General features: G+C 48.8%; 2 protein-coding genes across 3 annotated transcripts in view; both read right to left on the bottom strand.

The window, feature by feature from the left end:
- Positions 1 to 1141: 1141 nt before the first annotated feature.
- Positions 1142 to 7313, bottom strand: LOC143826815 (natural cytotoxicity triggering receptor 3 ligand 1-like). Of its 2 annotated transcripts, XM_077315874.1 has the most exons (6): positions 6811 to 7311; positions 4434 to 4769; positions 3583 to 3882; positions 1890 to 2177; positions 1695 to 1799; positions 1142 to 1536 (listed from the first exon to the last, which is right to left on the bottom strand). In XM_077315874.1, exons 1-6 carry the CDS (start codon positions 6866 to 6868, stop codon positions 1418 to 1420), a joined length of 1206 nt encoding a protein of 401 aa, XP_077171989.1. In that variant the 5' UTR covers positions 6869 to 7311; the 3' UTR covers positions 1142 to 1417. The 2 variants fall into 2 exon arrangements, with proteins under 2 accessions (XP_077171989.1, XP_077171988.1); XM_077315873.1 differs by having other exon boundaries at positions 1695 to 2177; positions 6811 to 7313.
- A 285-nt stretch (positions 7314 to 7598) lies between these two features.
- The window catches only part of CD19 (CD19 molecule), a 22387-nt gene continuing 6702 nt past the window's right edge, over positions 7599 to 23283 (bottom strand). The window contains exons 5-18 of the mRNA XM_077313156.1: positions 22928 to 23212; positions 21375 to 21482; positions 20559 to 20593; positions 20052 to 20190; positions 18856 to 18960; positions 17979 to 18044; positions 17289 to 17348; positions 16020 to 16064; positions 15842 to 15910; positions 13969 to 14037; positions 12180 to 12248; positions 10374 to 10451; positions 9960 to 10040; positions 7599 to 9240 (exon numbers count right to left, since the gene is read on the bottom strand). Coding sequence (XP_077169271.1) covers positions 9182 to 9240; positions 9960 to 10040; positions 10374 to 10451; positions 12180 to 12248; positions 13969 to 14037; positions 15842 to 15910; positions 16020 to 16064; positions 17289 to 17348; positions 17979 to 18044; positions 18856 to 18960; positions 20052 to 20190; positions 20559 to 20593; positions 21375 to 21482; positions 22928 to 23212 — 1268 coding nt within the window. The 3' untranslated portion in view covers positions 7599 to 9181. The remainder of the gene's footprint in view (positions 9241 to 9959; positions 10041 to 10373; positions 10452 to 12179; positions 12249 to 13968; positions 14038 to 15841; positions 15911 to 16019; positions 16065 to 17288; positions 17349 to 17978; positions 18045 to 18855; positions 18961 to 20051; positions 20191 to 20558; positions 20594 to 21374; positions 21483 to 22927; positions 23213 to 23283) is intronic.

Raw genomic sequence — 23283 nt, 5'->3', positions numbered from 1 at the left:
AAGGTGGAGCCTCAGAAGGCTTGCGAAATGCCACGCAGCGGCATAAGCTTTCGGGGGTCGGAACTTTTCCTGCGGGGGAATAGTACCTCCCGATTCCAGTTTAATTTTATACGCGGATAACACGGCTTATCTAAGAAGTCTCTACTTGGCTTGCAATTGCCTTTCTCTCCCCGCCACGGGCACCTTGTGAGGCCGGTGGGGTTGAGAGAGCTCTAGGGAGAACTGGATGGCTCAAGGTCACCCAGTTGGGTGCATGTGGAAGAATGGGAGAACCAAACCTGGTTCGCCAGAGTAAAGGCCGCCACTTTTACCCACTACATCATGTGGCCTGTGACAAAGGGGCAGAGCATCCCTCCTCCCCTTTCCAGAATGTTAGCAACTCTTGGTAGCCTTGTTGATCTGAAGCATAACAAAATTTGAGTCCAGCGGTACCTTTAAGACCCACAAAGTGTCATTCTGGCCATAAGCTTTTGTGTGGAGACATTTCCATTAGAAACAGTGTGAGTGATACCTCTCAGCCAGACTCCAGCACTTGATGGATGTGCCAACAGAGTGGCAGCTTGCCAGAGGAGGGAGATGTCAGCACAGCCAAAGAGTCAGCTCTTTCGCTTGAGTGCCACCAAGGCAGGTGTCTAGAGGATGGCATTGCCACAGAAATTGTTTAAAAGTTCCTCCCATACCCCTCCCTCCATTTCCTGTTTTGACATCTTCATGTCACAATGAAAAGAGTAAAGCCACAAGGCCTCTGCAGGCAAGTGAATGGAGCGAAGCATGCATCTGCATTCGAATGGGAGAAGGTTTTGAGGCGGCAGTGGAGAAATGAATTTAATTTCTCGGAGTTCTTGATGGCATCCTAAGGGTCTTGTGTTAAGCTTTGCGGAGTGCTTAAGACCAGAGGCCACGAATCTGGAGAACCGGGTTGGATTCCTCACTCCTCCTTTGCATGCTTCCTGCAGCCTTTCCGTAGATTAGTGCTTTAATAGCAATAGGCCATTGGCTCAAAGGTATATAATGTAATATAAGGAAAGCCTGTAGGATTTTCCCACTATTTTCCCACTATTGTTACAACAAAAATATTGGAGGACTCAGCCATTGAAGAAGTCACTGAAAACGGAAATGATTTAGAAACCGTTACGGTTGATTCTTCATGTATATAAAAGTAATTGTATTGACACTGGATATATATATATTATTACAAGAACATTGCCTTGGAAAGGTTGCTTGTTTTTCTGTGATTGCCTTGGAAAGGTTCCTTGTTTTTCTGTGATTGCCTCAGAAAGGTTCCTTGTTTTTCTGTTGATAGGCCACCGGAAACAGCTCGCTGACTGAGGTGACAGAGTCCGTAAGCTGCACCTCTTGTGATTCAGTGATGCCGTCTGTCTCCGCAAACAGGTGGCAGGGGCACCACCAAAGGGTTTCACATCGATGTTGTCGTGCTGCCATGGACATCGTCTTTTCCCGGCTTCGTCAGGCATTCTGCCGATTCCGGATCCAGGTGCCTCTTGCTTTCGGTAGCTGGAGACAACTTTTTCTGGGCTGCAAAGGGAGATGGGGAGGAAGTTCGCGCTGTGATTTGCAACATTCCCCCACCCCACCCCGGGGGCTTGGTTTCGCCCTTGCTCCTTCGCCAGCTTGGCTGCCCGCATCACCATCCCAGTCCCAAAACAGCAAGCCCAAGCCAGATCCCGACTCACCTCTCTTGTAAGCCATGCACAGCATGAGTCCACCAGCAATGAAAACCAGCAATCCAACTGCAAACACTACCCAAGGCAAAGCATTGACGGTCTCTGTAGGAGAAGCTGGAGATGTAGGGACAGATGTGGGTGAGCATGAAAGCGGCATCCCTTGTGTCCCTGGACTCTGGGGTGTAGGGCAAGGAACACCTTCACCTTCCAGTTGCCAATGGGCTGTCATCTCCAGCGGGCTGTGCCACGTGTCGCATTGCACCCGGCAGACGTAGCTGACTCTGTCGTCCGTCTCTTTGGGCCGGAGCAAGCTCTGTATGTAGAACGTCCCGTTAGGCAGGATCTGGGGTTTCGATTCCACCTGCTGTTGAGGCACCCCGTTTCGTAGCCAATGGACGTGAACATCTCGGGGGTAAAACCCACTCACCAGGCACTCCAGCACCTCCAGGGCGTTCCTTGATGCGCCTGTGAAAACCTGAAGGCTTGGGAGAGCTGTAAAAGAAGAGAAGGCCTTGGCCTTGGAAAATGACCCATGGAAAGGTGGGCAGAGCAGGTGAAAAGTTCCCTGAAAAATCTAATGACAGCAACTGGGAGAATACTTAGATTGAATAAACACGAGCGCGTCCAAGTGCATTTCACCCCTTCTGCTGCTGCTGCTGCTGGGGCACGCATTTGAGTTATGAATTCATCTAGAGCAGGGTTTGGAACTGACAAACAGCCTTGCAATAAAGTTTATGCTTTTTAAATTTATTTTTTGACTTTTACCCTGCTACTCCTGGCCAGGCCGGCTAGTGGCGACTTACAAGAAGTTTAAAACAACATGCATACAGTCAAAAATAAATACAAAAAACATCCTAACATTTAACACAGCCTAATCTATCCCGATAGAAGCATCATTCTAGTGATTGTAGCAGGGATAACGTATTCTACAGCCAGCACATTGATGTAGATTGCTTTGAAACGCACGTGCCATTTTGGCCATAACAGCAGGCCGTAGGGGTATAATCAACTCCCACTGTTGGATTCCATAATTCAAGGATGCCATAAGGTAAAAAAGGTAAAGGAATCCCCTGTGCAAGCACTGGGTCATATCTGACCCTTGGGGTGACGCCCTCCAGCGTTTTCATGGCAGACTCAATACGGGGTGGTTTGCCAGTGCCTTCCCCAGTCATTACCGTTTATCCCCCAGCAAGCTGGGTACTCATTTTACCGACCTCGGAAGGATGGAAGGCTGAGTCAACCTTGAGCCGGCTGCTGGGATCGAACTCCCAGCCTCATGGGCAGAGCTTTCGGACTGCATGTCTGCTGCCTTACCACTCTGCGCCACAAGAGGCTCTTAAGGATGCCATAAAGACTATAAATCCCAGGAATATGGTCTTTATTGACACGTCCAAGTATTAAATGAACTACCTTTCACTTTAACAATTGATACCAGCAGACAGGACTTTCACCACCGAGATGCTTACCTGTGGGGACACCCTTTGTGGCATCCATAGAGAACAATAACCAATAGTCACCTGCCGTTTAGTACTGTCAGCACAGCATGTGTCAATTTCTAGAATGGGCCCAAATCACTTTTTGGACCTCCATCTAGGTGTTATGGGGCTAGGACCTGGGGATCTTCCCATTTTGCAGCAAGACGTCAGGCTGATCCTGTCAGGAAGATCTTTTATGGGGTGGCAGCCTAGCTGGGAAGAGCAAAAGTGAGGGCTATGGTGGAACGGGCTGTGACAGAGTCGGAGGAGTAGGCTTTGGAGGAAAGAGATTGTAAGAGAGTTGTGAAAGTGAGTCAAGGCTCCTGCTTTTTGGAGATTTCAGAGGAGGAGTTAGTTAGAATGGAGATAGGGGACAGCAAGTGCCAGAGCGCCCGCAATCCTCCAGGAAGTCTCCCCCTTACCGTGTAATTGCAGGTGGAAATGTTCTTTGAGTGGGTCTTTGAGTGACTGGTGCCTGACCTGGCAGGAGAAGTTGGCATCTGCATCAACAGCAACTGGTGTGAGTCCCAAGATGCTGTTTGCGCTGTACAGGCTGTTCTGACTGTCCTGGTGAACCGATGTCTGGTGGCCTTTCAGGACTGTACCATCTTTCAGCCATTCCACGGAGATATTGCCCGGGTAGAAGCCAGACACGGTGCATGTGATGGTGCCCTCATGGGCTAGCTGCAACGTGGTAGACCCGAGGGCCACGTGTGGCTTGGCTGGAGGCAGAGAGGAAGGTTAGGAGGAGATCTCTGCCACGAAAGGCCCACCTTTCCCACCCTAGAAACCTCCCATTCCCTCCTGAGGAGCAATGGACATTCTCCTTTTGGTTTTTGCTGGTGGGTGGCAGCCCTTACAGTCCAATGATTTTCATTGCTAGAGTTGGTTCTTATATGCTACTTTTCTCTACCCGAAGGAGTCTCAAAGCGGCTTACATTCGCCTTCCCTTTCCTCTCCCCTCAACAGACACCCTGTGAGGTGGGTGAGGCTGAGAGAGCCCTGATATTACTGAAGAAGAGGAGTTGGTTCTTATATGCCTCTTTTCTCTACCCATCCTGAACTTCCTTTCCAATGCTATAATTCTATGACCCACCAACCCCCTCCCAAAATGGCCAGTGACGGGCCTGGAGGGGGTGGGAAGGGGAAGGGCCCCAGCTGGGCGTGTCCTCAGCTCTGCTTCCCAACCGTATTCTGCCCGATCGCAACACTTCAGGGGGTTCTCAATGTTTAAAAAGTGGAGAAAGGCTGCCTTAGAGATGTTGGCCCTCACCTTCCAACTTCAACTCAAAGCTTCCCTCGGCTCTGTCAGGTGTGAGAATAACAAGGCAGGTATAAAAACCAGAATCCATATCCTGTAACCCTGGGAGCAGCAGGGAAGCATCCCCTGCTCGCAGCCGCTCCTCGGACATCTCTGCCCCATCTCTCTTTTTTGGCTTGAATTCTCCTAAATACTCGGCAACTGTCTCTGCACCTCTCTTCCAGACTACAGCCAGGCTAGTCAGGGTAATGGGCTTCAATGGGTTTGTGAAGTTACAAGGCAGCCGTAGATCAGACCGCGGCAAGGCCCGGATCGGCGACGAGGGTACCGACACCCGTAGCGCTGCCCCTGAAAAAGACAGAGAAGGGTTACTGGGGAGGGAAAGCCGGGGGGGACCCCCCCTAAGTGCTGCAGGCATCACTTGGCTCCGACCCGGCCAGCATCAACGTGGATTTGCTCATCGGCTCCTCCTGCCCAGGTGGAAATGATAAAAAAGTCAAAAAAAATATTGCTCGGAAAAATACCTACCTGGCCCCATTCACTTTCTAAACCCCCCTGAAAAGGTCCTGGGGGGACACCTGGGTGATCACAGGCACCTTTTTGGAGATTCCCCACACTAGTGTACCTCATGCCATTCCCAGTACTGGAGATTGTGTGTGTGTGTGAACACATGTGCCAAAGCCGAGAGGGCACACTAAAAACAGCCTTGTAAAGTAGGCCCTTCATATTCCCTTGTATTGCACTGTTCATCGAATCTAGACTTTTTCAGGGTTTCACGAAACCCTGGGGTTTCTTGACAGCCCTGGAAGGGATTCCCAAATGGGTGGGTTATTTTGTTATTTTTATATATATTTGTTAAATTTGTTAAATATTTACTGGGTGATATGACCATTTATTAATTATTATTATTATTATTTAGATTTATTACTTGCCTTTCCCCAGAGGCTCAAGGTGATTTACAGCATTTAAAATCCCAATAAAAACCCTATACAATATAAAACAGCAATACAATAAATTTTATCCAAAGAATATCAATATGGTCCCACCCCACCCCCAATGTCCAATGAGGGGGCTGGAGGGGGTGGGAAGGGGAGGAGCCCCTGGTGGGAGTGTCCACAGTTCTGATTCCCAACCATATTCTACATCAGGGGTGGTCGACCTGTGGTCCTCCAGATGTGTATGGACTACAATTCCCATGAGCCCCTGCCAGCAAATGCTGGCAGGGGCTCATGGGAATTGTAGTCCACAGACATCTGGAGGACCACAGGTTGACTACCCCTGTTCTACACGATCGCACCGCTTTTGGGGTTTCTCCAACCCTGAGGAACGTTTTAGGAGTTTCTCAATGGTAAAAAAGTTGAGGAAGGCTGATCTAATACAACGTATCAATTTTTCCCTACAGTAATTCAATTTAAACCGGCCTTTAAAAGGTTACCGTGGAAATTAAAGGCCTCCCTTGGGCTCCCTCTCTTCCTGTTCGTGGCTTACTGTTTACTATTTCCAAGGGTGAAACATCCCAAGCAAATAGATTCCAGTGCCTTGGTCTGACGTAGCACCACAAAATGTGCATCCAGTGACACTTCTAAGATGTATTCAAGGTGTGAGCTTTCGTGTTCAGGCACTCTTCCTCCGACAATGGAACGGGGATCATAAGAGGGCAGATACAAGGAGAAAGTAAATTAATAGCAAATTAGTAAACTGTGTCATAACATCCACGTTATGCAGTATGATGATCATGTTTGCTTAAAAAGTTAATCAGTCCTTTGGGTTCGGTTGTAGTTCAAAAAACCACAGGTCTCAGCACAGGGTGACGTGGGGACCTCCTTCACCCCTCCCCGACCCACCCACTGCGCCCCACTGCAGGCCACTCCCCCAGACGGGGTCAGATGAAGACCCCCAGAGGGTGCGGGGAAACAGAAGTCGCTGATCCCAGGAGGGACGGTCATGAGGTCTATCTGAGCAGAACAGGCGCAGGTTCTGGGCCCTGCTGATACGGACTACTGGCAGAGGTCCCAAAACAAAATGGGGTAAGCCCACCAAGGTTTTATTCAAGGTGCACAAGCTCACTTCGTGGGACAATGAAATGCAAATCACCAGCGCAAGAGGCAGTGAGCTGTCAAATTGCAAACAGCACCCCGAGGTCCCCCTGGGAAGCCTTTCCCGAAGGCTGGGCTGAAGACTCATTATTTCTTCCTCGCCCCCACCCCCACTGAGAAATACAACCACATTTCCTGCCCACCCCAGCCTTGAATTAGACCCCTCCCCCTCATTCTCCCGCCGGGAGGTTGCGCCCACATTGGAAGCCTCCGGTCTATCTGCAGCCCGAGTAGCCAGGTGAGCTCCACGCTCCCCGGATGGGGGGGGGGAGCAAGCGGGCAGCGCTACTTACAGGTAGACTGGTGCATGAGGAGCAGGAGCCACGGGAAGGCAAGGAGGTACCCCTGCATGGCGGCTGCGATGCGGTTTCGTTTTCGTTTCTTCAGCTCGCGAAGCCATTCGACGCTCTCGGGAGGTCGCCCAGGTTGCTCGCGGGCAAGGCCATTCCCAATACGAGGGCGAGTTGGGCGGCGGCAAGCCTCTTCCGAGCGATTGCTATTATGTTTCGAATAAATGCGCTCACAAGGGGAAGGCGGCGCCGATGCCTCCTCCCGGCCAGTCCGTTCTGCCGTTGGCGTCGCTTTGCTTTCTCTGAACGAAAGAAGAAACCCGTTTTCCCCTCCCGCTGGGTTTGCGCTCCTGCGCGCCGCTTCCCGCAAAGGAAGGCTTCGGCGCTGCTGGGGCCGGCGCCCGCAAGGCGTTTGGTCGGTTTCCTTGCAGGAAGCCGTGGGCTGGGCGAGGCTCCTCCGTTCTCAGCTGCATTCGAGGGCCCCGGGAGAGCCTTCTGCGCGATCCCTGAAATGGGGGAAAGGTGGCCCGCTGGGGATGGGCCAGTCGCTGCCAGGCAATGGGAAGGGGCTTCAATTTATTATGCTGTCGGAGCAAAGATTGAGTCCAGGGCCTCTGTAAGTTCCGAGCCAAACTGGCTTTTAAAACCAATATCAAGGGGAAAAGCAGACTACGAGTGTTATATTCATTTACTTTGCAAACGGATCACCTCTTGCCCAGTCAACCCACAACATATCGAAACCAGCTTGCTTCGTGTAAAATATATGGGTTTGTAGGAAGAACTCCAGGTGACTTGGCAAACAAACTCCTCTTTATTGGTGATCTCAGCCGTGAGTACATGTTGAAGGAAGCAACAACAAGACTTTTTTTAAAACCTAGAAAATCCCAGCTTATATTCAAGTTTAAGACAAATGAGTCTCCTGTGGCTGAGCCGGATTGACTCAGTTGCGCTTGATTGATTTAAAAGGATTGGTTCCCACAGTGGGGGACCTCACAACATAATAGGCTGGTTTCACATATGGTTGGATCATGCCTGGGACGGACCTCAGGCTGGGTCCTCGTCAGAACCTCACACACGATACTTTGAGGAAATAGGTCCAAGGGGACCTTGCCAAAGCAGGCCGCAGCAAGGGAAATTAACAGTCAGGGGAAGGACACCAAGTCTGGGGCAGAACTCCATGGCAGCTTTCCCTCAGAATGAGTATATATACAAAAGCCACGGAGAAATCCTTGAACTGAGGCAGGCAATGTGGATATTTTTTCCAGAGACCTAACGGCCATTTGAAAAAAAGATGGTTGTACACCTGTGCATGCCCGTCCGGTTGTACCTTTTGGTAGTGGCTGCTGTACCCTTCTCTACAGAAGCCGAGATGGCCACTTCTGCTCTTCCTCCGGCCTTTCCTATTGATCAATCTGGCTCCAATTCCCATGTGGATGTCCTCTTTCCCTCCATCTGCAAACCTCACGCTGCACATAGTTTAAAAAAAATTATTTAGGCACCTAGTATATTCATCGGATTAAATACTGACTTGGTGACTTTTTTAAAAAGTCAATGTTGGATTATTTATTTTGGACATTTCTAAGGCCACACATGAAGCTGCTTTATATTGAATCTGTGAACAGCTTGGCCTAAAAAATCTACTTAGACGGTGCTTCTGCTTCTTCTTGTGTAACACCTAACCTGACGAAGCATTCTGGGAGGACTTGAAAGTTTTGGGTTGATCCTCCTGAAACCATTACCTGGATGATGTTTCTGGCTTGGGGTCTTGTGTTTTTTGGACCTGACAAGAGGAAAGGAGGGACAACACTTTATGATGGTCACCAGAGAACAACCAGCTGGGATTCTGAGCAGTTAATTTATGCTGAAACGTGGAAAAACTGGTTGTTCTTTAGGTAGATGCCCTGAGGTAGGTAGTACATTTGGCCAAAAAGGAATGCATATGAATCTACGATAGACAGGCTTCACCGCTCACGTGTACCAATAAACACACTTCTGTCTTAAGAAATGTTGGCCAGCTGTGATAGGGGGACAAAGGGAATGTCTGTACATACACAGCTGGAAGCAACACCTCTCTGAAATAACTTCCAGCTTTGTCAAAACTGAATGTCTCCAAGTCAGTCCCTCCTGCCATCCACTCAGGGGTGGAAGGCTCCATGCAGCTTCTGTGCTGAGGATCCAACCCAGGAGGAGTTCAGCCTCCCACCATCTTCAAATTAGTTTCCCAGCCTTCTGAGCCAGGAGGATCCAGGGGGCCGAGGTCTTGCAAGGAGCAGGGCGCCTGCTACCAAAGTCCAGGTGGCTTCATTTTAGGTGGAGAGAGGAATTGTAGGCTGCCATGCTGGCCCTTCTGCCTTGGTTGGTTGTAGACCAAGCCCTACAGACCTCCTCCGAGATCAGTCCCAAAAGAGACGGAGAGATTCTGCCGCACAGAACCTGTGGAAGAGCGAAGAAAATTATGAATGAGGGCCAAAAACATGCAATTGTGGGAGGGAAGGGCAGGTTGCTGCTCCTCTTAAAGAGACCAGGACTACAAGAACATTATAATTCTCCCCAAATCTGGAATTCGGGTGCAGAGTTCCCAATCTGAACAGGATCAAGTTTGATTCTTTTCTAAACAACTAATAAATGAAAATTTCTAATTCTGTGTGGATGAAATTCCCAGCCACGTGGAATGCTAACAATAAATGCATTGCCAAAGTACACAAAGTCCAAAAAATTCCAGCATGGTGGCAAACCTGCTCGTGGGCATCCCCAGACCTTCACCTATGCTCACTATCAGTAAAATGTGCTACTCAAGACAGAAATTAGAAGTCTTTCCTTGGGTCCCGGATCACTTGCACCAGACTTTCTCAACTTCCTTACCATTGAGAAGTCCCTGAAACATTATTCAGGCTTCCAGAAACCCCCAAAGTGGCAGAATATGTTTGGAAAACAGAGCTGTGGACATGCCCACCCAAGGCCCCTTCCACCCCCCCCCCTCTCCAGGCCATCATATATGGTCACATCACCCGATAAATGTTTAACTCAATTTAAAAATATATTACAAATTCATTAATTCCTATTCATTCAGGAAACCCTTCCAGGGCCATCAGAAATCCCCATGATTTCACAAAACCTTATCTGAAACCTTAATCTCCATTCTATTCACTTACCCTCCCCTTGTGGATCCAGGTAGCTCTCCTTCCATAAATTTAAGGAATTGGGGCTCTCCATGTTCTCGTAGGAATCGGCATCTGCAGGAGGCACTTAGTCAAAGATGGACCCAACCCTCAATCCCAACTCCATCAGCATATTTTATAGGTAGCCAGGAGTTTTATAGGCAGCTGGACTTCTCCTGGAATGACAGCTCATCTCCAGGCTACAGATGTCACCTCTGGTATCCCACCCCGATGAGTTCCCTCCCCTCCCCAAATGCTACCTCAAATTGCCAGGAATCCCCCAACCTGGAGAAGGCAGCCATAATTTTTGGGACCAAAATTTATGGGTATAAGTGGAGTGCCAGCGGAGGGATGGGGAAAGCGTGACCTGTGGGATTTGAACCCAGAGAACTGGAATTCCGCACTCACCCTCCTCGTTGCTTGTGTGGAGAACTTTGCTGGGGGTGGGGCTCAAGGTGGCATTCATCTCTTCATAGGACTGGGAACCTAAGGGGAAGCAGAAGCATCTCAGAGAAGGCTGGGTTAAGAGTTCTCTTCGACTGCCTAGCCTAGGAGAGCCGGTCTCCGAAACATCAGGCCTCTGGGGCACTCCAATGAAGAGCAGTGGCGTCAAAAGGCAATTCACCACAGAGGTCGAGGTGTGAAGCAATCTAGATGCTCAACAGACCAGTTTGGTGCGGGTTGAGCCCAGTGGCACCTTGAAGGCCAACCAAGATGAAGTCACACGAAAGCCCATGTGCTGATTATGCCTTTGTTGGTCTTCAAGGTGTGGCTGAACTCTCAAAATTTGTCCTGCTGCTTCAGACCAACGCAACTGCCCCGCTGAATCAGACTTGATCTGGTTATTTCTTGGCTTCCTTTCAGTACCCCATCTTTGCTCTCCGCCAGCAGTTCCTCAAATCTGCTGTTTTTAATTTGCATAGTGCAGACCATTTACATGCCTTGTGTGTGCTGTGTTGGATGCCCCCATTGTACTGGCTGGGAGCAGCAGATCTCCCCCCCCCCAAGTAAAATTTCCTGTTGGGGCAGGTCGGGGGGGGGGGCTCCCCATGGATGCAGCTGCAGTGGGGAAGGGGACATGCAAAATGGCATGCTTCCACCAGGCATATGGTTGAGTTCAACACAAGCATAACACGACAGCAGAAAGCCGCACACTACAGCCTTACAGAAAATACGCAAAATGCACAAAAGAAAGGAGGGGGTGCCAGCGGAGTCACGTCAGGATCACGTGTAAAGCCAGAGAAAGGAACAAGGAAAGTGCAGAGTAAATGCTGCTGTTTGGAACCTCGATTCTCAGCGTGCTCAAAAAGGAAAGGAAAAGACTGTAGAGGGCTGCTATCTAGAAGGCATCTAGTTTAATATTTTCCCTGAGAGGCTAGTTTTCTACAGGAAGGGTTCTTGTTTTAAAGAGGGGGAGGGAGCATTTCGGCACGGGATTCCCGCACTTGTGTTCTGAAATGCTAGGGATCAGAAGCAGCTTACATCACAACTGATCCTGTGGCCACTCAGGTAATGACAGCATTGATGGGCTTGTTCTGGCTCAGAGATCCCACATAATTGGAGTGTTTGTGTGTGAGGGGGGAGACGTGGATAAACAGAAGGGAAGGATGAAGAGGGTAGGGGGATGAAAGGAGATGGGCGACAAATATTTATTTTCACAAATATTCACATCACATGTGCTTCAATATGATCTAGCGTGGGTGTTCCCATCATTTTTTGAGCCTGGGGGCTTGTTTTGCCTTAACACAAAATGGCTGCCACATGAAGCAGAGACGACAACTCAATGCCAGGCAGGGAGCTTATGCACAATTCTCTTCAATTTTTTGGCAGCTAGTCTGTTCAACATGGGGGAGAGGAAATTGTCACTCTCTCTCTCTCTCTCACACACACACACACACACACACACAGAGGAAGCTCAGCTACAGGAGAGAAGCGGGGTAATTAAAAAATAAACCGCTGGGGAAGTGAAATGAGAGAGAATGAAACCTGTTGTTGTGGCAGCAGCTGTTGAAACAACTTAAAAAAAAAATCTGTACAGCCATTCAGCTCACTAACTGCCAATCAGAAGCCCTGCTGGGCAAAAATCTGACCCGCCTGCTTTCTAAAAATACTTGGCAGATGCTAGGAAAGGTGCCCATGGGCGCCATGTTGGGGACTCCTACCCTGATTTCAGAAACAGAAACATGACAGAAACATGTCATATTTGGCAATTACCTGTCGAGGCCTCGCTGCCCCCATCCTGCTTGTCCACTTGGGGGTCCAGAGCCAGATGCAGGCGCAAACCTGGAAGCAAAGTTCAGCATAGGTGTGGGTGCTGAAGGGCTGTGCCGTTTTAGGTTATATCCGAAAGAAACAATGAGGAGATCACGTCATGGGAGGGGCAGCCTCTCCCCCCCCCCAAAAAAAGAAAAGAATACCAGCCGATTGAAAAGGAGTTGTAAACTGGCCGCCAGGATGTTCGGTGGTGTAGAAAGCAAAATTTGAAATAAAATTAAAATTAAAACCATTTGGCAAGTCAGACTGTACTTAAGCATCGGCTGTATTTTCATTCTCAATTTGCTACCCGCTGAGCAGTCTTATGCTAAACCTGAGCTTACTTATGCGAGATGCCTTCAGGAATGGAATTCCCATGGAATTCCCAAGGATTTACTCCTTGGTAAAGGTATCATGGGACCATGCGGCATAGTGAAACACTAGGGAGCATAGCATGTCTCAGAAACTGTGGTGTAATGATTAGAGAAGGCTTTCTCAACCAGGGCTTCATGAAAGTCTGCGTATCGGGTGATGTGACCATATATGGCCATGTCGACCTGCCCACACCCCCAAAATGGCCAATGATGGGCCTGGAAGGGTGGAAAGGGAGGGGCCTCGGGTGGGCATGCCCACATCTCTGCTTCCCCACCATATTCTACACAACCGATGCCATTCTGTGTGGTTTTCAAAGGCTGGAAAAGGTTTCAGGGATTTCTCACTATTTCTTAACCAAACCTGACTCACATCTTTAAAGTGATGGGGGAATTGGGGTAGTCAACCTGTGGTCCTCCAGAGGTTCATGGACTACAATTCCCATGAGCCCCTGCCAGCAAATGCTGGCAGGGGCTCATGGGAATTGTAGTCCGTGAACATCTGGAGGACCACAGGTTGACTGCCCCTAATGTTGCCATGAAAGATTAAATTGTATGTGGCGAAATTTACAATGTTAGATGTTACCATCAAATCTTTGGCACTTCAGTATAGTGAGGGCTTTTTTTTTAAAGGGGGGGGGGTTGCTTCTGGCAAGCTGCTAGTTTGGCCACTTTCAGCACTGAAGGGTTGGGACAGCGGCAGCTGAATAAAAGAAAAGCCCTCTTGTCTTTTGACATGGCCAGCTGAATGGGAAGGAGATATGCTGTCCTCTCTGCTAGCCAGAAAATATCTACACACACACACACACCCCTGCCTCCATGTTACACAATGTCGCAATGCAGTATTACACAACGTCGCAGATGTAGTACAAGTCCTCCAGCTAGCAGCAGGATACGAAACTCACTCCCCTGGGGCCTTCTTGATGTTGCTGCTTCAGACCGCCCCACCAGAATCTACCTTCATATGGACCCAGAGACACACAGATAAGGAAGAAGGGCCATGTCAGTTCATGAGGGAACTCCAAACCAAATTAAATGTCTTTATCCATTGGCAGAAGTCAATGATAGGGGGAGACGGATGCATCTCCCTGGGGAGGGAATTCCAGAGTTTGGGCATGAAGACTGAGAATTGGCCACCCATCTCTCCTCAGAAGGCACGGACACCTGTCACAGGGACTTAGAAAATGATTAAAGCATTTAAGTAAATTCATATTGGACCTGTTTGAGTGACTCCTTCGTTGGCATTGCTAAACCCACCTTATCCTGCCACGTCTTAGAGTAATCTCTGGGCTACTGGGAGTAAGTAGGCCTTTACCTACTTAATGATGGAGAGACAGAGGTTCTGCTGGATTTCCTTTCTTCAGGTCCCCATCCAGTACCTGCTATGAGACGTGCAGCACCTGGACTCAGAGAGCTCTCCATTTCCACGTTTTCATAATTGTCGGCATCTGTTAGGAAACACAGGTAGAAGTGACCACCACTAACTGGCCTGCTCTGGAGGGCGTCTCCATTTTTAGCAAGGAAGTTGTCACAATGAACAGTGCCTTCAAACCCCCAGGTAAGCAGTTTCTCAGGGCAGTGGCTCTATTTGCGTGGGAAGGCAAACAAATTCTTATGTTCCTTGTTTCTGTGTGCAAAGTTCTTACCACAAAAAGAGGCACAAGGCCCATCAGTGGTCACAATTTGCAATCTGTGCACAAGGGCTGCATTTTGGGAGGGGGTGGCACCAAGGCAGTGATATTAAATAAAATAATAAATAAATCTATATTTTAACCTGTCTTTTCAATACAACGCAACAACATTATTAAAAATAAGCAATTATTACAATATATATATATATATATATATATATATAATATCATATAACATTATGTACCACAACATGTTTACTCAGGATAATGCCTCATTTAGCGCATTATGTTTCTCCCAGAAACTTTCGTTCGTTCGTTCGTTCGTTCGTTCGTTCGTTCGTTCGTTCGTTCGTTCGTTCGTTCGTTCGTTCGTTCGTTCGTTCGTTCGTTCGTTCGTTCATTCATTCATTCATTCATTCATTCATATACATTCATATACTGCCCCTCTCGGTTTCCTGTCTCGGGGCGGTTTACACAGTGTAAAAAAACTCAATAAAACAGTACTACATAAAATAAAACTGGATGAAAACGATATAAACCCTAATCTCACACAGTGGCATCCATTTGAGTTATTAAAGTCAGGTTGTAGCCAGCAAATCTTGACATATTTATCTAGATAAATAGCTTATGCTCGTGATATATCCTCTGCCTCCTCTTTTCAAGGGACTTCATCCCGGCTTCTCAGTCACCGGCTTCTTATTGACCTGCAGGCTTCCGGCATTTTGCAACTGCCCCTAAATGGCTCAGTGGGCATTCTCTGTTCTTTTACGTGGTCAGGATTGTAACTGTGCAATTGCAACGGTGAAGAGAAGATAATAATGAAGAATCGCTTTGGATGCAGCAAGTCAATAAAACACTTCCCAGTGTGCAAGGAGTACAAGCTGCACCACCTTATGTCCACTTGCAGGGAACAGTCTCCTGAGTATGGGGACAGGTCGTTTGGGGTGGGGTCCAAAGATTGTTTTAGGGTGCAGCCTGGCCCCAGTGTCCAGTTGAGAGTGGCCCACTTGGAGCAGCTAGCACAAGAACCGGGCTTGGAACCAGGAACCAGCACATGTCCTCTCGAAGCGGGGAGTCCCCTAAATTTGGCGGTGTACGACACGCGATGGTCCAAACCTTGTTTCGGGGTTCAGAGCTCTTTGAAATACTCTTGGTTTAATGATTTCACAAAGAAGAACGAATAAGGAATAAGGAACCAACCACAGCCTCCTGTTTTTTAATAAGCAGGAAAGGGGGATCGGCAGGAAGTGTTTAAGGTTGAATCGTGTTTGGCCAGGCCACGTTGGACAGGTTCACGTGGCAGCAGCATGTTGAGTTTTTAAAAACAACCACTAGGCCTGAACTACTAGAGGGGAAGCAACCTGGAGCAGGAGATGCAGATTCTCAAGGGAAGCTGTTTTTACAGTCCTGAAATTTAATTAATACATTGCATTTATCTGTTAATTTAAAAAACACAAAGGCAATTTCCCCTGAGAAAGAGGGTGACTTGAAGCCCAGAAGGAATAATAGATAGTGTTTCCCCCTCTACGTGGCTGTTCTTTTCTCCTCCTGCATTTCCCCCCAGATGTTCAAATCCTCTGGTGGTTTGGGTGAGCTCTCTACTTCCCCACACAAAGGTTACCTTCAGAAACCGGATCCTGGGCTAGATCCTGAAGGCTCCTCTGAGAAGGATTCACATACCAAGCGTTAGCTGTGAGGGCAAAAGAACGCAAATCATGAGACAATGAGGCCAAGAATAATGCCATTCACACCTGCCTTGTGCTGCCCCACACATTGATAAAATCCCCTTCCCCATATACCTGGGCCACAGCTCCCTTTTTTGCTGTTCTCATAAGGGGAACCATCTGTGGAAGGAAGAAGAACAGCGATTACTTAATGAAGCCTGGCTAGCAAGAATAGCAAGGAGGTCCCTAGCTCCGAGTTCCCCTTGCTCTGTGTTTAAACCTCAAAAGCAGGAATTTAAGGATTCGCAGGGCCCTAGCAGAGGACAATTGTGATGGGAGCAACCAGCCTGAAGGCAGAGGGGGGCCCCCATAGTGGAAAGCATTGCCGTTCCCCAAAAAGGGGGAGGAGAGAGGCTATGGCCCTGATCCATGGGGCGGAAAGCACCACTTGGGGGCCCCTGGAAGCGCAGTGCCTGTAGCACGTGCCACACATGCTACGTGGATAAACCAGCCCTGCTCAAAAGTGAACAACCGAGAATCCTTCATCCCAAGTCCAGTGTGCTTTTGGAGCTGCCCACAGACTGCCTAGACCAGGGGTAGGCCAACTGTGGCCCTCCAGATGTCCATGGACTACAGTTCCCATGAGCCCCTGCCAGCATTTGCTGGTGGGGGCTCATGGGATTTGTAGTCCATGGACATCTGGAGGGCCACAGTTGGCCAACCCCTGGCCTAGACCCTCCTTAAGATGCTGCTAAGCCTGAATTGCTCCTAGTAACACTAATTTATTAATTAATTATTATTTTTATTTTCTTAGATTTTTATACCCCTTTCCCATACAGCCCAGGGCGGTTTACGTGGGAGCATTGTGGGAGACACGGGATGTTACACATTAATAACAGTGATGACAATACATCAATAACAATTCCGACAGTAAATATAAGTTTAACAGGTTACCATAATTAACTCATTGAACAATCCCAACAGAACAACTTGAACAAAGCCCCTAGGGAGGTCAGAAATGTTCAGATTATGGAGGGTATGATTTGTGGGGGACCGCCGGATGTTTGTAGGTCGGATTAACCTCAGTCAAATGCCTGGTGGAAGAGCTCCCTTTTGCAGGCCCTGCGGAACTGTGGAAGTTCGGGCAGGGCCCTGATCTCTTCAAGGAGCTCGTTCCACCAGGTGGGGGCCAGGACCGAGAAGGCTCTGGCCCTTGTTGAGGCCAGACGTGCCTCTTTAGGGCCAGGGATCCATAGCCAGTTGGAGGTGGCGGAGCGTAGAGCTCTTCTGGGGGTATAGGCAGGGAGGCGGTCTCTCAGGTACACTGGGCCCAGACCACATATGGCCTTGAAGGTGATTCATGACACATTCTCACGAGCTGATGGGAAAGGACAGGACCATTACCGTTCAAAGCCACATCTTCCTGTTTCACTTCTTCCTGGGTGTTCTCATAGTTGTCCTCATCTGAAGGAAACAGACTAGGTTGAGGAGGCTGGTTTGCTTTTTCCGACAGCCCACACAAGGCACCTTCTTGTTTGTCTTCCACAGCCCACGCTTCTGTTGTTTATTCTTCCACCGAACCAACCCACGCTCCTTCCTGTCATCGTCCCCAACACCCCACTGGCTCACGGGGCTCTGGTTCTCCCTCTTCTTCTAGGCATGCACCATGCCCCTCCCAGGGGAGCATTCAGGGGTCTTGTCACAGGTAAACAGGGGACACAGCCAGGTGGAGATTTCCACACTGGTTGTGAGCCATGGGAGTCTGGACTCTCAATCTGTTTCTGATGCCCAGATCAAGCTTAGAAGCCTGCCTAGACCTCCTTGGGATGAAGGGAAGGATTTTGGGGCGAAGGAACAATACACGGGCATGATGCTGGTGGTGGAACGGTGTCGGTATTCCTTCCTGTTACACTTTCTGCCACCACTCCGGTCCAGAACGTAGGCCACCCCGTGGACCATATGTGGCTGCAATGTTGATTTCTTCAGGTTTATCCATTTATCCAAGGTGGACATGGTGATGTAGCCTTAGGAACTGCATCTCAGGCCAGACGGTATCCTAAATTCCCCCTTGTAGTTCAACGACGCAAAACGTACCATCTGATTTCTGTTCTATCTCACTGTCCGGACACTCGTATTCTTCATCCTCATCTCCTGGTGGGACTGCAAGAGAGGCAGAAGTAGAGAACGTGCGTGGATTCTGATGGCACTCGCATGGATCATGGCCTCAACCACTGGAGCCTGTTTCCAGCATATTGTATTTGTGAAACTCTGTGGTTTCTTGACGGCCGTGGAAAGGTTCCCCAAATGAATTGGAGTTCATTCATTTATAATGTATTTTTACAGTTTTTATCGGGTGATAATGACCATATGTGGTCATGTTGCCCTGCCACCCCCAATGGCCAATGACGGGCCTGGAGGGGGTGGGGAGGGGAGGGGCCCCAGGTGGGCGTGTCCACAGCTCTGCTTTTCAACCATATTGTGCAAGATCATGCCACTTCTGGTGTTTCTCAAGGCCTGAAGGATGTTTCAGGGGTTTCGCAACATTAAAAAATTGAGAAAGGCTGTTTGAAGCCCTTGTCTGATCCCTTTTCCTGCCCTTTTTTATCCATAATCAGCATCACCATAATCTGTTACCCGCATTTATGATGTAGGGGTTAAGACCAGCGGCATCTAATCTGGGGAACTGGGTCGGGTTCCCCGCTCCTCCTCCATATGCTGCCAGCTGGATGTCCTTGGGCAACAATTCTCTCTGAGCTCTCTCAGGCCCACCTGTCTCACTGCACGTCTGTCGTGTGGAGAGGAAGGGTGGGCGATCGTAAGCCGCTTTAAGACTCCTTCAGGTAGTAACATCTGGGTACAAAAAACTCCAGCTCTTCTCTTTCCACTGGGCTGCTTTTCCTCCTATCTTCCACATAAACATCCCATCCCTTCCATTCTCCCTTCCACCCCCAAGCACACAGTCACCCCTTACCTTCCACTGTGGCGGCAGTAGGCAGGGTGTTACCTTTCTGTAGAGACAGCTGTCTGCCCCTTGGACAAACATTCTCATAGGAGAAGGCATCCCCTTGTTCCTTGCCTTAGGGGGAAAAAAGGCAAGCTCTGTCAAGACACCAGCTACTCCCAATTTTGTCCCAGTCTCCTAATAGCAGCCAGGGGAAAAAAAGGCCAAACAAGAACTTCTGGAAGGCATCACGACCACACCTGTTTCCCACGTAGGGTTGCCAACCAGCCAGGACAAAAATGTGTTGCCCCTGTATTTTATTTATTCATTTGATTTATATGTCGCCCCTCACCGTGACGTCTTTGATAAAGCTTTCTCCATTCTGGCCCCCACCGGCTGGAACGAGCTCCCAGAAGATATCAGGGCCCTGACGGAAACCCAACAGTTCCTCAGGGCCTGCAAAAGGCAGCTCCTCCACCAGGTTTTTGGTTAAGGTCAACCCAAACCATCCCTTACAATTGGCCCCCAAGCCCCCCCCCCATCCTACCACGACAGCTACTAATCTGCCTAACCCACTGGCTCCCAGTAAGAGTTGAGCTGAGGCTCTTTTGCGGTTCCATCATTCTCCAATGTTATTGTTGTTATGTTAAGGTTATTGTTGTTATCATGTTATTGCTGTTATCACCTGTTGTTACCGCATGTTATCTGTATCTTTTTCCTGTTTCCTGTAAACTGCCCTGAGCCTTCGGGGAGGGCGGTATATAAATATAATAAACAAACACACAAGCAGCGTAAGCACTGGCGGCTGATGCTTTTCAGATCATGAAGATAAATAATATCATTAGGTAAATAGCATCCTGGTAAATAGCACCCTGAAGCCCTAAACCTGATACCTATTTATACCTATTTATCAGCTGAAATGGGCAGGTAGGTATCAGGTTTAGGGCTTTGAAGGTGAACAGTGTCATTTCTTTTGTGACACTCTCACCAGTAGAATTCCAGTTTGAATCCCCTGTTCCTTACGGTTCTCAGACCGGGTTAAAACATGAACCATATACTGTCCATCATACATGCCATTAAGCCCGTGTTAAAGGGGGCACAACATTTATTTTTCTCCAGTTGGCACCTGGAGAGTTGTCAACCCTGCAAGATTTGCTAGCTGTGTCCTTGCCCTCCTCCTCCCGCACATTTTCCGAGCTGGAGACGGATATCAGGTCATGACTCACCATCTCCATTTGCCGAGAGCAGCGGAATCCCAACAGAGACGGGTGCTCTGTCCCGTTGGGTGTGGAATAACTTTCTGGAAACCAAAGAACCATGGGAAATTAAAGGCAGCAAATACCCTCCTTGTAGGATCCTATGGTACTAAAAACCAAGGGGTCCATTTTAAAATAAATACATGATGCTTTAGATCAGGGGTAGTCAACCTGTGGTCCTCCAGATGTCCATGGACTACAATTCCCATGAGCCCCTGCCAGCATTTTCTGGCAGGGGCTCTTGGGAATTGTAGTCCATGGACATCTGGAGGACCACGGGTTGACTACCCCTGCTTTAGATTGAGCTTTAGACATCCTTCCCCTTTAGGTTCCTTCCCCCTTAGGTTCCACCCAGAGAATCTTTTTCATACAGCCCTGGCTTGTCAGGACCCCTCTCCCAGGTTCACCCTCGGACCCTCCTAACTTTGTCCCTCGCTTTCATTGCCCTGATACTTGCCTCATGGCTGGTGACCTCACCTTCTTCTTCTTCTTCTGCCTATGTGCCCGGAAGGCTGAAACAAGAGGGATGGATGGGAAATAACTGATGGGAAGAACCCTCTGCCCCATAGCCATCGTGATACGCCTCTGCCATTCTCAACCCCCTTTTGGGCCACGTCCCTCTCAAGAGCTCTTCTCAGGTTTCAGGTTCTCTTCTAGTAGGCTGGCTGCTTGTGTGATGAGCTAGGCTAAAAAAGGCCTAGGCCAAGAGTGAAATAACTTGACGCACCTGGTCTTATATATACCCAAGACGGATTTCTAGACTATTCAACTAAGGGAAGCACACACAAAGGAACAGATTACATTATTTCTTTGTCTTTTGCTTGACAAAGGTGAAACATTCTAGCGATTAGTGATATATATATATATGATGAGTCATAGGCGGGGGGGGGACTACAAATGTTGTCCCCTCTTTCTATTATTAGCTGAGTTGCTTTGGTCATAGAATATTCATAAACATTCTAGCTGTTCGGGGGAAGCTATCAAGATTAGCTGCAACTTTGCAAGCTCCGTGTGGTCAATTTTGCAGGGGGAACAACGTATACAGACTAGAACTCAAGGAGTGGAGGGGCTATGTGCTGCTTGCAAAATGAACCGACAAAGGAGGTTTGGAAAGAAGAAAACAGCCAAAACAAAGAGGTGGGTGCTATATTGAATTTCACATATTTATTTGAACTACTGTGTGGCTCTTGCTAGCCTGTCTTTCTACATTATTTTGATTGTTAAAGAAGAAAGAGCAATGTGAAGGAGTGTTTCTGTTTCTATGGCTGCTCTTGTGTATGTGCCTGTACTCACCACGCTGAAAGCGCAAGAAGCCGAAGAAGCAGCCAAGGCAGATGGCCACGTAACCCAGGGCCACACTCCAGATTATCCAGTGCTGTTTTCCAAAATGCCACCAAACAGCTAGGGGGGAGACGAAAGAGTTAACCGCCTCTGTACACGCATGAAAGTGGGCACAACATTCCGACTTCCCGTTTTAGTTTTCACTGGGTAGTCCTGAAGACTGAAAATGTATGAAAGTGCCTTTCGATTTCTGTGAAATTTCAAAGACCAGGGATGGAGCAAGTAGGATTTCCTGGGGCCAGAAGTGAGCAGGGCCTTAGCGCCTTGCAAAGTTCATTGACCTTTCCCACAATTAGCAGAAGCAGAACCCACTTTTCAAGCTGCAGGGTTTTACAAGTTTTATACACAAATAGGTCGGTGATAGAGGTGCCAGCCTCCAGGTGGGACCTGAGGAACCCACGGAATTATAGCTCATCTCCAGGCAACAGAGATCAATTCCCCTGGAGAAAATGACCGCTTAGTGGTGGTGGGCTCAAGTCCCTCCCCTCCCCAAACCCCACCCTCTCCAGGCTCCACCCCCAAAGTCTCCAGGTTTCTCCCATCCTGGATCTGGCAACCCTAGTTCGTGACTTTGCAGTTGTTATTTGAGCCAGCCTATCAGCATTCTGCAAAGCCAGATATGGAACTGGGTGAGCAGGAACTTGATGATTGTCAACAGGGTCAGCCAGTGAGCATTCTGTACAGAATTAATAGGACCGTGGGGAACTTCACGGCTGTCACCAGCTCAGCCAAACAGTAGCCTTCACAGCTTCTGCAGCAAGCAGCTCCCCTGAGCTCAGTTCAGTTTGGAAGTTTGCTCATCTGTCTGAATAAGCAGCACAGCAGTTGCATAACAGGTTCCTCACTAGTTGCTTGAACGCAGCCTCCCAGGGACCGTACTGTAACTCTACAGCTCACCGATCAACGTGAAACTAATTCCCCTGCTGGCGTCTCACCAAGGCTGCTTGTAAGATCGGGCCTTCCAATCGTGGCCGAATCATTCTGCCTTCTTTTGTTTTACGTTTCCACCCTTACAAAGAACTCCGGTGAGCTCAAAAGCCAGCACAGGGTTCTCATGGAACCATAAACTCATAGAGTTGGAAGGGGCCTCGAGGGTCATCTAGTCCAATTCCCTGCAGAATGCAGGAAATTCACAACCTGTCAACCCACAGTGACCCCAATCCTCCCCCCCTGAAATAAAAGAACACGAATCCCTAGCCAGTCTGGTCTGGAAGAAATTTGCCTCCAAGTTCCAAGCTGGTGATTGGAATTCCCCCTGGGCATCCATGAAAGGGCCAAAAGAGACAAGCACAAATAACATCCCTTCTCCCCCCCCCCCCCTCACAATCTGTCTGAGTTCATAGGCTCAATTTGATCCAAATGAAAGGTATCCTGTGGATTCGGTTCTTGTTTTTGGATTTTGTGTGGCTATACAATTTCTCCCCCCCCCCCGTATACACACACACAACTAGATGCAACTATATTCACCAACTAACGACCTGCCCCACAACATGAGCCATACTCACTTGATCGTGCAGACACCTCCAGCCAAAAATGCTGACTTTGGTTCTCCCAACGACAGGAATAGTTTCCAGCATCTCTGGAGGTTACGAAGGGCAGCAGCAAGGAGATAGAGTCGGGCCCCACTTGCAGCCTGTAAGGAGCCACCTGCCAGATTCTCATACTCAGGGCTGGCTCGGTGAGATTATGAGGGGTCCAGGAGACGGCTGTCCAGGTATGGTTGGTGTCTTCGGAGCCATTACAAGGGAAAGGCGTCCCATCCTGGGCGAAATCTCTGAAGAGCGGGGCCCCTGCAGGCGGAACGGAGGCGCATATGGTCACGGAAGGAGGGAAAGCAGGGCTGTTGAAGGGAAGCCCAATT

Source organism: Paroedura picta, chromosome 16, assembly GCF_049243985.1.
Source record: "Paroedura picta isolate Pp20150507F chromosome 16, Ppicta_v3.0, whole genome shotgun sequence".
NCBI lineage: Eukaryota > Metazoa > Chordata > Lepidosauria > Squamata > Gekkonidae > Paroedura > Paroedura picta.
Note: the sequence above shows the minus strand (reverse complement) of the source record. Positions and strands in the feature narration are given on the sequence as shown.

Bases quoted from the DNA above. Each gene is read 5' to 3' on its own strand.
- LOC143826815 (XM_077315873.1), bottom strand. From the start codon at position 6,868: ATGCAGGGGTACCTCCTTGCCTTCCCGTGGCTCCTGCTCCTCATGCAC. The intron at 4,770-6,810 runs GTAAGTAGCGCT...TGTCTTTTTCAG, and splicing joins CCTCATGCACCAGTCTACCT to GGGCAGCGCTACGGGTGTCG. The intron at 2,178-3,582 runs GTAAGGGGGAGA...CTTCTTTTACAG, and splicing joins TTTCCACCTGCAATTACACG to CTCTCCCAAGCCTTCAGGTT.